This window comes from Macaca mulatta, chromosome 3 (assembly GCF_049350105.2).
Source record: "Macaca mulatta isolate MMU2019108-1 chromosome 3, T2T-MMU8v2.0, whole genome shotgun sequence".
NCBI lineage: Eukaryota > Metazoa > Chordata > Mammalia > Primates > Cercopithecidae > Macaca > Macaca mulatta.
This window is the reverse complement of record NC_133408.1, coordinates 138,956,337-138,971,259: the sequence shown is the minus strand read 5'-3', so window position 1 is coordinate 138,971,259 and position 14,923 is coordinate 138,956,337. Positions and strand designations below refer to the sequence as shown.

The 14,923-nt window shown below is 36.0% G+C and overlaps 1 protein-coding gene across 1 annotated transcript in view; it reads right to left on the bottom strand.

Moving 5' to 3' along the window:
- The window catches only part of GNAT3 (G protein subunit alpha transducin 3), a 55,902-nt gene extending 51,193 nt beyond the window's left edge, over positions 1-4,709 (bottom strand). The window contains exon 1 of the mRNA XM_001108504.5: positions 4,485-4,709. Coding sequence (XP_001108504.1) covers positions 4,485-4,602 — 118 coding nt within the window. The 5' untranslated portion in view covers positions 4,603-4,709. The remainder of the gene's footprint in view (positions 1-4,484) is intronic.
- Positions 4,710-14,923: the final 10,214 nt, after the last annotated feature.

Sequence of the window (14,923 nt, the reverse complement as noted above, 5' to 3'; positions counted from 1 at the left end):
TAAAAAGCACACATAGGATAAAAATAGTCACTTTAATTTAACCTGAGTCTTGAGTCCTCACTTCTCTTAGTTGCATGTAAAAGAAAGACAATGGAAGAATAATGATACACATTTATTGACATTTGATTTATTTCAGATTTGGGAATCTATTATGCCAAAGAATAAACTACATTTGTCTAGACCTTTACAAGTTACAAAACACTTTGACATCCATTATTTCTCTGAGTTTATGTGACTAGCCTAAAGTCACTCTGGGAAATACAAAACACATTACACCTGATGAAGGTATTAATAAATCAATTTCTACCTCAGGTGGTTTAAAAATACATTCTGTTCTAGTATTAAATTGTATTCTCTTCATTCTGCTCCATGGCTAAACCTATTTAGCTAATTCTGCTGTGTAAGTTTTATTTTATTGATTATTTTGTGACAAGCCTTTAGATAGCATCAAAATCATAATTCTCCTACTACATACCTTCCAGAATACCCATTTGTTGAATAAGTGAAACCATTTGAAAAGCTTGAAAATGTTAACTACAATAAATATATTACCTTTGAAGTAGTTTTTGATCTCTAGACCCCATCCCTATTCATGTTTCTAAAAGGCAGAAAAGTGGAATAATATTTTAAAACAGTAAATTCAGATTACATCGTTAAAATAATAATAGTGTGATGCTTACAATATAGCACAAAGAAAAAATAAAAATAAAGGGTTTTAGAACTAAAAGAAAAGAACATCTATTATGAACTTCCCATGGTAATGCTGGAAATCACTAGCTAAAAGTGAAACTTTGTAGAATAAATACTAATTATATATATAAATGTCACAGAGGGTATTTTGAATATGAAGAAAAAAGAAAGCTAATTTTTTCCCTATACTTTCCATGGGGCTTCAAATCTAACCAGCCCATGTGATGGAAATTTGCAAAAACACAAACAAAACTGATGCAGCAAAATAAACTCAAACCGAAATTTGATATAATAAGCATAAAGAGAGAAGAAAGGAAAAATGGAAACATGATCCATATTGAGTTTACAATTAAATAATAGGTATTACTTTGAATAAAAATACCATTGAATGAAACATTTATAAATAAAACTTTAAAAACGTACTTAGATACAAATGAGAATATTTTATCCATTAGAATTTGCTTTTCTTATTAAAATGTGCTGTTTCTGGAATATCTTTGCAAGTGAATTTTTTAAAGCATATGACATTATTTTCTTGATTGCAGTTATCAAATGTGCTCAGCAATGTGTGAGTCATCTCCAGTGTTTCCTAAAAGCCTACTTTTTGCTAAAATAAAACACAGATTTGGCATCTGTTCTGTAATTTTACTGAAGGTCTGAAAGGTGTAATAAAAAAGGCATCTGTCTGCAAGATGATCCTTTAATTGTAAAGTCGCACTTTGATAGCTCTTCAGATTCAGTGAAATCTTGTGTTTGATAATACCAAATGGTTACATCTGCTTTGCAGTACATGTTAAATGTGGAAAGTTGGTGTTATGAGTTTAAACTTCTAGAAATTCATTAGATGAAGATCAACATACAGGAAAAATATCTGTCAAAAGTGGTTTTTAGATTTCTTATTTTTGTAAATGTAGGTATTGACTCAGGATCTGGTCACTACTGAGGTTAAACTGATTAGTCCCATGTGACATGTACTCACTGATAAACTTAAAAGTGCCGTTCAGACCACACTGATAAATGAGAACATCATTTCAATTATGGGAAAAATTAAATAGATTTCACTGGTGAGGAGATTTGAGGGTGGGAGAGTAGGAAGTTTTGGTTTAGTTCAACTGAACACTTTTATAATGTCTTAATGAGGTCAAATTGAATATGAAAATTACAGTTTCAAGATTTGAATTCAATCCAAACATGAGAATGAAGTAGAGCTGTTATAAGACTGTTATGAATTTGATAATTGTATCATCATTTGTAGAATTCAGATGGGACTCCAGAAGGGAAACTTAGTCAGATGTTTGTAATGTAATTGAAATAGGAACAACTTAAGAGAATTTCGTTTATTTTGTATAAATAAAATGTGACAAAGGAGTTTAGTGAACATCGTGTTGGAACCAAATAAATCCAGGTATTTTACATAGTAATGATGAAACTGAATGTATAAAATTGTAATCACCTTGGGAAAGTAAAACATGTAATAGTCCCACTAATGATTCTTTTATACTTCCAGTACAAATGTTGCTCTTTCGCCTTGATCTAACCACCACTTAAGTCTAAAAATAATTGATCTGATTTATTTTTCATTTGATAGCATTGCATACAATAAGTTGGGTCCCAGTCAATGGTTCTGTGGAGTTGTGAAATTTACTAATTCTGGAACTCCATATATGTCAGTAGTCTGTTGATTTTCAGTTCCAAATTAAAAAAAAAAATCTCTATTTTGTCCATCATTACACTGAACCTTTTTGACTCAATTTTCAGTGATGTATTTTCAGTCATCTATACATATTCTTTTTAAACATTTTTAATTTATTTTTTAATTGACAAATAACATTGCATGCTTGTATTGTGTACAACACAATATGTTAAAGTAAAAATACACTGTAGAATAGTTAAATCTAGCTAATTAGCAAATATATTACTTCACAGTTATTATTTTTGTGGTAAGTGCACATAACACCCATTCTCTTTACATTTTTCAAGAATACAATATATCATCATTAACTTTAGTCACCTTGCTGTACAATAGATCTCTTGAAATTTATTCTTACTATTTAACTGTAATTTTGTATCCTTTGACCAACAACTCCCTTTCCCCTTGTTCCCCCCAACCACCCTTGCCCCTAGAACCACCTTTCTACCTTGTTCTTTTCCATCAGAACTGAATCTCTAGTTGACTGGCAGCTCTGATATGCTTATCTCAAGAGTCATTGCTTTTGGCATGTTTAATAGTTTTTGTCTTAGTATAAATTGTGGTATTAGCTCTTTCATTGTTTTGGCTTTCCAATTGTATTTTTACAAAATAAGAGAATATGTAACAAAATAGATAATTGGTATATTGAAAACACACATCTATTGAAATGTTATTTAAACATGGAGATTTTTAATACATTCTATCACCATTCTTATGCCATTGATCTTAGTACAAGAGGAATATAAAAATGCATTTGTAGGAATGCTTATCTTTCCCTTTTACCTTTCATTTGCTTTGCCTGTGTCCATATTACTTTCACTCTTGCTCAGAAACTAAGAGAATTATCTGATGTGTTAGGAAGCATATATTTCCTGGTGTCATTAGCACTTAACCTACATCTTTCTAAGTTACCAATCTCTGGGTGGTTACTGACAAGTGCTCTGGGCCTGTGTGCTGGCACAGAACCTGTGTGTAAGTGGCAAGAATGTTTCCTTTCCTTTAAGGAGCAAATGCTGGGAATCCCACAGTTGGCTTCTGAAACACTCTTGCCACTGGGAGCAAATGAGACACAATGAAAGAATACTTCAATACATTTAAGTATTTAATTCATTTAATATTAAGTATTTAAGTGTTTAAATACTTACAATATGAGGAAATGTGTTATGTGAAATATGCACAATTCTGAAATAAAATGAAGTCCTTTTGTGTATAACCAAAATCAGGGAGAACGTACAACTCATAACTGAATCAGAATTAAGTGCTTGTTTTGTATTCTTTACATAGGTCATCATTTTTATTTCAAAAACATATTTCTGTTTCAGTGACAACTGTACGTAAAATGTTTTATGCTTCATATAAAATGTTTTATGCTTTATAGAAAACATCTGCATACAGATTATTTTTATTCTTTCAATTAATTGCACATTTATTGAATTTATAGTCAAGGTAAAACACTGTGTTGAGTTTTGAGAGAAGGAAAAAAATAAGAGACATAAATCCTGACCTGAATGAATCTATAAATGTTCTAAAAGGATTTAGGTAGAGTATTTATCAAGTGTACAGGCAATATTGCAGGCAGTATTCAGGAGCCTAAGTAATATTATTAATATAATTTGAAGTACCTTATCATTATTCTCTAACTTGACTAATTGATTTTTAACTGCACAAGTAAATAACAAATATTAACTTCAATGTCAAACAACTCAACATATTTCTGTTTAAACAAAATAATATAACTCTTTATAAATTGTAACTAAAGGATTGCTTTCAGTATTAAAAAGCTGACATTCAGAAAATGATTAGGGTGCAACAAAATAATAAATGTATCTGATTTTTCTTTTAATAAGAGGAAATCATATTATTGACAGAAATAAGCTGATAAATATTTACCTCTTTGCTTAATAAAAACATGTAATAAAATACTAAACAGAAAAATTATTAAATATTGATAAGAGTACAAATAAAGTTTCCTTAAGTTTCCAAACACATTTTATAATAAATTTCCCATATGATAATATACTCGAAATTAAAGTTTGAGAAAAGTAAATGTATCACAACTGAAAAAAAAGTCAGGTTTTTGAAAGCAAAAGGGAAAAGAAATTACCTAATAGTAGCAGCTTTACAGTTCTTGCGTCTCGCTCAGCATCCTCCTGAAGCTTTTTCTCCAGTTCTTTTGATCTTTTGGCTGACTCCTTGCTCTCTGAACTAATTCCACTTCCCATCTTGTGGTAGTAGATACTTGTCAGTTTATATGTTCAAACTTTTCAAACGTTGAGCACAGCTCTGGTTTGGACATAGGATGCAAGAGTAATGCTCTGCTGAAGTACCCAGCAGTCCATTCCCTCATGCTCTAAAATTCTGCTTTGACTAAGGAGATGCTTTCTCATCTGTCACCTGATCAGGTGGTAAAACCATACCACCCTGATGGAGGCTAGAGAGGAAGTTCATTATGCTTTCAAATTAAATGACTGCTTCGGGTACATCTTTGAAAACATGCTTATCTGCCTTAAAGAATAGTATAAAATAATGTAGAAAGTTATAAAAATCTATACACTAGAGATGATCTACAATAAGCAATTCAAATAGAATGTTTCTCACTACTGGGCAATTTTTATTACTGTGATTAAAAGTTATTATTACTAATCAGTGATGCTTACATCTTCGGATATTTGGCTTTTCGATTTCTTTATAATCACTCCTATATCACAATCAGAATATATACATGTAAGTTATACAAGTTTTATGGTCTGCCTATGCTTAGATTGTTACTTAAAGCTATTGAGCATCTATTAGCATCTGTCAGGGAACAAAAATAATCTTTTTTTAACAATGGATACAAATACGTATAGTTTTTATATTTGTACATATTGTATTGCTACAAATGTGGAATTCAACACGGTTTTCTTAAATTATTGATTTCAGTCTCATAGGATCCATCTCTATAAATTGAGCTTTTACCATCTGTAAGAAAGTCAATCCATCAACACTAATTGAGGGCCCACTTGGTGTAGACACTGAACTATGTTCAATTTAGGCAGCACATTAACTCTTTAGGGCCATTAAGCAACAGCTGCTGTGCTGGAGGGACTTTTATTGATTTGGTACCAAGGGAATAAAAACCAATGTTCTTTGAAACAGCAGGTAATTTGGTTTTTCCTACAAACTAAAAACAGTAATTACACCTAAATATGTTCCATATCTTGCAACTACCCCAACAGATACCATGTACTTGAAAATCTTCAGGATTGAGGGCAGAGATTATGTTGCACAGTTTTTTATTTATATAAAGCATAAAGCGCTTGGTAGATAATCAATATTTTCCTTATAATTAGAGTTGGTTGCCTGTGGTAGCAGGTAAGTCTTTCAGTGTACATTTCGGGATTTGTGAATGTGCTTAACCAGAAAATGCTAGAATACAGCCAGTCCACCAACCTGTCAGTGGTGCTCTTCTTGTGGGATCATGTGCAAAGTTTGAACAGGTGAATTTTTACATATTCATACAACAAGAAAATAGGCTGCCAGATTAAATACATATTCCTGCTTTGTTTACTTTTTCCACATTAAAAATATTAGGCTGAAGATACATAAACATAGTCAAAACTTCCTGGGTTCCATTCGTGCAAAGCCATATTATGATAGTATAAAGATGTGCAGTGGTGGGTAGGCAAGGATTTGTGCAAATCATGTGGTGGTGTTTTTACAATGCAAATGGCCTGTCCCAAAGGAAGGAGATTTGCACTGCCTAATGCTCACCTGTGAATACAAAGCCCGCTCTGAAAGCAACACTTAGCACATTTAATCTCTTTTTGCCTATTGCTTTTTATATAGAAATTGAATATAATAGCATCCTGAATAAACTGAATTCTTGCATGTTCCATGGCAGCAATGAACTGACAGGCTACATCATATAATTTATATTCAAATATAAATATACCTCATAGCTTTTGGGCAGAGACGTACCCTGCTCTTAAGAACATACGTGTTTTACTAGGGCTTCCTAATTGGATTACTAATTAAAACTGACCAACCCTTTTGGGAGTAGAAATAGACATTTTCTACACTGTATAAAATGATGAACTTCCACTTTTCTGTTGTAACCAGTAATGTTCATCAACTTTATGAGATTATCATGTTATTTTTCATCAGTGATAAAATATTCTTGACATAAAACTCCAGGTATGTCTATGTTACAGAGAGAGAGAGCAGGACAGCTAGAGAGGAAAGAAAGACTCATTTCTCAACCTTCTCCTCTGGGTGCCTGCGACGCAGCATCATTAATGAGCTGGGCTTACTACAGCTATTGGTTCGTACTGCTTCACTTAGGCACATAGCTTTCTGTATGTAAAGAAATGAGGAAAATCAAAACAGGAAACTCTGCTAGCATGGTGATAATATCTTACTAGCTTGAATGGCCTACATGCTATATGGCACAGTACTAGTTACAGTAAATGTTCAAAATTATTTCTTGCTGACAAACTGATAGAGGCTGGAGGCCCTTTCTTGCGCTTAGTGACAGTATACTTAGGATTTCTTTTCTACAATTTTAGAGTGACTCAAAAAAAATAAAAAAAAAGCCCAATTTTAATTTTAAATAGTGTCAGTACATACAATTGTAGCTATTAGTCCAACAGTCACACATTTGTTTCCTCAGTCTTTTCCTCACTTTTCTACAGTGAGGGAAAACTGATAGAAGATGACAACAGAAAAAAAAAAAAAAAACTAAATTAGATGCTGTGACCACAAGTTTTGTTTGTTCTTGAAAACAACAAATGTGAAGCTAGCCAAACACAAACATCATGTTAGAGTTTTATACATACATACACGCACACAGACGCACACGTGTATATAAGGTTCATGCAAAAGTAATTGTGCTTTTGTCCATTGTAAAAGTAATTACAAAAACTGCAATGACTTTTGTACCAACTTAATGTATGTTCCAGCTAGGAGAGATGGTTGCCCCGTGTACACACACTTGCACGCACAGACACACACAAAAACGTGAATGCACAAGCCCATGCACACACACAAAAAGCCAGAGATTGTGTTGGAGTACTGTGGTATTTTAGAATAATCATTGAGAATGACATTTAAGAACGTCGTTTCTTTATTGCATCACAGTAAAATTGATTTGAGAACAAATACAGAGATTGAACCACACTTAAGCTCCAATAGCCACTGAAATACCACAAGCATGGAGGATGAGAATAAATTTTCTCTTGCTATTTTTGGTTAGGATCTCTGTGGAATCTTCAGAAAGGAACATTAGCCTTTAAAAAGCTTCAGTAACCACTATTTTACCTTGATGATTAAACATATAGCTTCAGGTGACTTGCAGTTATTTGCTACCTGGTTTTAATAACCGGATTTCAATCTATGTTTTTGGAGATGTCTCTTTTGCCAGTATTACTTGTGTTTCTACAGTCATCAAGCTGAATTTCTCATGGGGATGTTACATGTGGTCGACTTCAATGACTTGGGGTTGTTACATCTTAGGGATGTCTCAGTGGCTCAGCTAGTGCTGGAAATTGCCAAAACAGGCTGTGATTGGTGTTACTCTTTCTGTTGTTTCCAATCTTATAGGAGGTGTTGATTTCAGGCATTCTATCCCTAGGTGGTTTGAGTCATGGCTGCCTTAGCAATGACCTTTCTCCTTGTATATTCCCATGAAACTTGAGGCAAACCATCTCTCCTTTGCTAATGGTACTCAAAGGCACACTTCAGGGAGCTTCAAGGCATGGTATTTCTTCCAGAGAGTTCCTGCCTTTTGGGGCTTCCTAGGAGCAATCTTTTGATCTTGAGGGAATAAAGCAAACCTTACTCTTTCAAGTGAGTCCATTCAGATGGTGCAATAAGTTTACATTGCCAACATTAAACAGCTCTTATGTGCTAATAGGTAACACAAATATGTATATTTGTATTCATTGGAGTTGATTTCTACCTTCCTACTTTTTTTTATGAATTAGGATCGAATTTTATATATGATTATTGGATAAGAGTCGCAACTGTTTACCAGGATGCTCCTGTCTCAAATTCTGTCTCTTTTAAGATTTTAAAAATATTGCTCTTTAACACATTTCTATTACTAACTCCCATAATCATATTTCTCAGCAATTTCAGCCCTGATTATTGCAACAGCCTCTCACTTAGGTTTCCTTGCTCTAGGCTCCACTCTATCCCAGTCCAATCTGTCTGATTGTGCCAGGCTAAATTTCCCCAAAGGCAAGTTTAATTATTACTCCTTTGTGGCTAGAAAAAACAAATGATTCTATATTTACTACTTCTCCTGTGTTACTCCTGATACCATGTACTCAGTAATATAGTTAGCACTATCTAACTATCCAAATATATCTCCTGATCACAGGCAGACCTCAAGGATATTGCAGATTCTGTTCCAGACCACCGCAATGAAGTAAATATTACAGTAAAGTGCGTCACACAAATGTTTTAGTTTCCCAGGGCATATAAAAGTTATGTTTATACTATACCACAGTCTATTAAGTGTGCAATAGCACTGTGTCTAAAAAAGCAATGTGCATACCTTAACAAAAAAAAATTGCTAAAAATGCTAACAATCCTCTGAGCCTTCAGCAATTTATAATCTTTTATAAATCACTGTAAATATTAACAAAATAAATGTTTGCAGATAAACGTAATATATTCAACATCAAGAGGTGCAATTTCATTGTCCATTGAACATGGTTTCAATACTTTTTTAAATTAAAGTATAGGAATATCGATAACTTGGAAAACAACACAAACCTGAGTTTTACATAAAGCCTAACAAGGAAATAGTTGCTACTTTTTGTTGTCCTTGTTATATAACTTCTTAGGAGTATTTATGTAGTAGTATATAAATAGTAATCTTTTTGTACTTCTTCTTCAGAGCTCTGGGTTACCATGTGCATTGTCAATTTCAATATTTCAAAAGGATATTTTGAGCAGTAAGTCTCAATAGTGGGCTTAAAATATTTCGTAAATCAGGCTACCAACAAATGTGCTGTCATCCAGGCTTTGTTTTTCCATTGAAAGAGCACAGGCATAGCAGTATCAGTTTGAAGGACCCTAGGATTTTTGGAATGGTAAATGAGCATTGGTTTTGACTTAAAGTCACCAGCCGCATTAGCCCCTAAAAAGAGTGTCAGCCTGTCCTTCAAAGCTCTGAAGCTGGATATTAACTTCCCTCTCTAGCTTTGAAAGTCCTAGGTAGCATCTTCTTGTAATATGACTACTTAATGACATTGAAAATCTGCATTTAGTGTAGCCACCTTCATCAATGATCTTAACTAGATCTTCTGGATAACTTGCCTCCGTTTCTGTATCAGCACTTGCTGTTTTGCTTTGTACTTTTATCTTCTGGAAACAGCTTATTTTCTTAAATCTCATGAACCCACCTCTGCTAGCTTCCAAGTTTTCTTCTGCAGCTCCCTCACCTCTTTCAGCCTTCATGGAATTGAAGAGAGTTAGAGCCTTACTCCGGGTTAGGCTTTGTCTTAAGGGAATGTTGTGTTTGGTTTGGTCTTCTATCCATGGCCACTCAAACTTTCTCCATATCAGCAATAAGCCTGTTCCACTTTCTTATCATTCGTGTGTTCACTGGAGTGGCACTTTCAATCTATTTCAAAAACTTTTCGTTTATATTCACAACTTGGCTAACTGTTCCAAGAGGCCTAGCTTTCAGCTTATCATCTCATCTTTCGACATGCCTTCTTCACTAAGCTTAATCATTTCCAGATTTTGATTTAAAGTGAGAGGCATGTGATTCTTCCTTTCACTTGAACACCTACAGGCCATTGTAGGGTTATTAACTGACCTAATTTTAATGTTGTTTTCTGTCAAGGACTAGGAATGCTGAAGGAGAGGGAGAGAGAGTGGAACGGCCAGTTGGTGGAGCAGTCAGAACACACACATGTATTACGTTTGTTGTCTTATATGGACACAGTTCATGGTGCCCCAAAGTGATTACTATAGTAATATCAAAGATCACAGATCACCATAATAGATATAACAATAATTGTAGGTATGAAATGTTGAGAGAGTTACCAAAATGTGATACACAGACACAAAGTGAGTACATGCTGTTGAAAAAATGGTGCTGATAGACTTGCTGAAATCTGGGATGCCAAAAACCTTTAATTTCTTTTAAAAAATGCCATATTTGCAAAGCACAGTAAGTGAAGCACAACAAAATGAGTTATATCTGTACTTCTCATAACAGTCTCTATTACAGGTGGGCTTTTACTCTTTCTGAACTAGGAGTCCCATTTTAGTTTTCACTCATTCTCCTTTTCCTCACTAGGAATATCTTGCTCTTCCACAGATGACTTTTTTGTCATATATAGTACTCATATATTAATATTCATTCATTAAGAAAGAACCTACCATTATAGTACTCATTCATTAAGAAAGAACCTACCATTACACTTCACATCTACTAACATCCATTGGGTGATCTTTTATATTTTCTTTTTTCTTTACTTTTCTTTTCTTTTCTTTCTTTCTTTCATTCTTTTTTCTTTCTTTTTTTTGGCAGGGCCTTGCTCTGTCACCCAGGCTGTAGTGCTGGCACAATCACTGTTCACTTACAGCCTCAGCCTCCTAAGTTCAAGTGATCCTCCCACCCCAGCCTCCCAAGTAGCTTAGACTATAGGCACATGTCACAACATTTGGCTAATTTTTAATTTTTTAGTTTTTTTTTTTGTGTGTGTGTGAGAGAGAAAAGGTATTGCTCTGTCACCCAGGCTGGAGTACAGTGGCACAATCATAGCTCACTACAGCCTTGACTTCCCAGGCTCCAGTGATCCTACCACCTTAGCCTCCCAAGTAGGTGGAACCACAGGTGTGCACCACCATGCCTGGCTAATTTTTTTGTATGTTTGCTAGAGATAGGGTTTTGCCATATTGCCCAGTCTGTTCTCAAACTCCTGAGCTCAAGCAATCCACCCACCTCAGCCTCCTAAAGTGTTGGGATTATAGGCATGAGCCACCACACTCTGCCTAATTTTTTAATTTTTTGTAAAGACAAGTTCTCACTATATTGCCCAGGCTGGTCTCAATCTCCTGGGATCCTCCTGCCTTGGCCTCCCAAGCTGCTGTTATTATAGGTGTGAGCCACCAGGCCCAGCCTGGGCTATTCTTCACTTCTCAGATCTCTAAAGGAATCTGCTGCAATTGTTTTGTCCTTCCTCATCAACCAGACAGTACACTTTCCAGTGGCCTTGCTCCCTAGTTCTCTTCGATTTGTGGGTTCTAAGCTAGTAGTACTTAAAATAAATATTTTTTTATTGAAATGGTGAATGGTGGGAGATCAATAGATGTATAGTATTAAAGAGCTCTTTACTCCATATTAAAATTGCGTAATTCTCTTTCCTAAATGATTTCAAGTATGAAATTTTAGTTCTGGAATTTTAGGAATCTGTTTACCTAACAATGTTCTCCTGTTATGTGTCAGGAATGAGAGTTTCAGCAGTAAACAAAATAGTTAGACACATGCCTTCATAGAGCTTAATTTCTAGTATTTGTACCTGTGTATGTACATGTCTGTGAGGTTAAAATTTACACAGACAATAAGATACATCTGTAAAGTGTATAGAATTATAGATGGTGACAATTGCTAAGAAAACCAGAGAACAGATATAAGGAGCATGGGGATGGAGTTGAAGATGAAAGATTAGAATTTCACATAACGTGTCCAGAAAAAAAGCTCACTAAAAAAATAATCGTGTTAGAGTACGTTCTCTGAAAACTGGCTTTAAGATGAAAAACACATAGAGGAATTTTATAGAAAGTGTTCTTTGAAACCACCCTCATAAGTGAGTGAGGGAAGCAGTATTGGAAGAGGGAGGAGTTGGATACACAGCAGTTGCAACAGAGAACTCAGCCAACCTTGTGGGGAGCTCTGAAGCTGAGGTAGTTGTATGATTTATACTAAAAAGAGACAAGAAGACTGGACTGTTGTATCTCTTTCAAGAAACAGAAATTTAATGTGTGTTTGCCCTGGAAAGAGGATAAAACTGATCCTTTTCTCTGAGGGTCATTTCTGAGCAAGGCCTAAACTGTGACCTATCAATCAGCCAAGGGAGTGATTTCTTAACCTTGAAGAGGAACTATGGGCAAAGTACTTGAGCTTTTGTTATAGTTCACCTCCTGTATTACTTGGATGCAAGTAAGTTGAGTGTACTCACTACATCTGGGCATGCCCAAAGACTGCAATTACTCTTTTTCCTCAGGAAACTTACAAGAAGGTGTTCAGTGACTCAAACTATAGCCCTTGTCAATGCTGCTGGTCTCAAAACTGCAACTGTGATTCATCATCTCCCTATTCTTCGACCCATGCGAGGTTTCCTTCTCTTACATTAACACCTAAGGTGACCATCTCTCCAAGTTTTTCCAGAACTGAAAGAGTCCCTGAAACTTGGGACTTTTACTTTTAAAATGGGCAAATCAACACTGGGACTGGGACTACAGAGTTTCTCAGGATGTGAGATTTTTAGTGCTAAATCTAGGACAGCCATGGAAAACTGGGGAAAGGGTGGTCATCTTACTAACACTTGTACTTGTGTATGTGACTTATCTGTTGAGATGATGCAGATTCTTTCATGGTGAATTGCAGGCCCCTGAGCATCATACCCTTATCAGCCTGTGGCTGCTGCCCTTGCTGTTTACTATTAAGGTTGAGCAGGGAATTATCCATAAACATCTCACCTGGTCACCTAGGTGCCGCGTGTATGCTGGCCTGATGCAATTGTGTAACAGTAGTCAGTCCTGCTCCTAATGACTAGGGTCAATTGTTCACACCTGGTAGGTGACTCCTTTCCTTGCCTAGTGGTTTCTTGGCACAAATAAGCCTGAAGTGATAAAAAGACAGCTGTAATTTATAGTTTAATAGGACCCTTATTGTGCACCTGGTGGAAGGATTGCCCTTCTGGAAACCAGAGCTAGATCCCACAAAGTTGAATTTTGTAGATGTAGGAAGCACAGATTCCCCACATGGGACATTGGGAAAGATGGTAAGTGAGGTCACTTCTACTTCCATCCCATAATTCTCAGGTGTGTCCTTTGTGACCTTAGGGACACAAGCATTGCATCATTTTTTAAAATGCATCTAGAATGTATACGGTATCCTCAGGATGACTGTCATCTCCAAGCTGACAGATTCTGGTTGGTGCCACATGAAATAGGACAAGTAGATTCCCTGGTTATAGGTCCACTGTTATGTCTCCTTTTCTACAAATTGAGTCCATTGTCTGGGTCAGTAGATCAAATAGTCTCTAAACCCCAGGAGAGTGTTATAACCAGTCAAAGTGGATGTCTGTCTCTTCCAGAGTAGAGACAAATGATTGGTATTCTGACGGGATTGTGCTCTATAGGGGACTCAGTTAATTTTTGTTGCTGGAAGGTAGAACATTTGGCAGAGGCAGTAATTATGTCAGCCTTGGTAAGTGGGAGGTCATGCTGTCAGGCTCATGCATAACCTCCATCCCTGCCACCATGGCTACTCCATTCCTAAGCCCATTAGTCTAGCACTGGGGATCTTTGTGTCTGCCTATTGGTTACTCCAAGCCTCTTCCATGCTGGATGCTCATTACTGGGTGTTAACATGCCCTACAAACCTTCAGCAGGTTCATTCACTCTCTTCCTCAGAACTCTTTGTCTCTCACCTTCTAGTCATTTCATTTCCAGGATCCAGAGCATCCAGCCAATTCATTCACAGCTATCCATACATACATTTTACGTTGTATTCTTTTTTAAATTCTTTCTTTAAGACAGGGTCTTGCTGTGTTGCCTGGCCTGGAGTGCAGTGGCACAATCACGGCTGTTGCAGCCTCAAACTCCTGGGCTCAAGTTACCCCGCAGCCTTGGCCTCCCAAGTAGCTAGGACTACAGGTGTGCATCACCACATTTGGCTAACTTTTTAATTTTTTGTTAGAGATGGGGTCTCGCTCTGTTAATTGGCTGGTCTTGAATTCTAGGCCTCAAGTGACCCTCCTACCTTGGCTTCCCAAAGTGATGGAATTACAGGCGTGAGCTACCATCCAGGCTCATTTTGTTTTAAGAGTAATTTATCTTTTCACACAAAGTGCATAATCAGGTGTATTTACCACAGGTCCACTCATTGGAAGGCTTTCTTTTTCACAGGTGACTTTCGGTTACACCCAAAGAAGGCAAATGACACACCAGCTCTTTCATTATTGTTTATACTTGTCTCTCAAGCTGAGCCACCTTTGAGCTTAGCTTGGGTTTTTTCCTCCTTCATTACCTGGCTATAAATGTCAGCTAAGGGAGGAGCATTGGTGACTGTGTCACTTGATTTTTCAGATTACTTGTGCCCTCTGTTGGGCCAAATCCCAAATATAATACTCTGACTGAACAATGGATTTCTGTTAAGCACACCCAAGTTTATGATTTGGTGGCTCTTATGAAACCTATCTCCTGATGAGTAGCTCTGATCACATGGTCACCTGATGTCCTATTTTCCAATAGTCCAATTCCACCAAAGCTCAGTAACATAAAAGTGGTGCTTCCAAATGGTATATATTTCTGCTA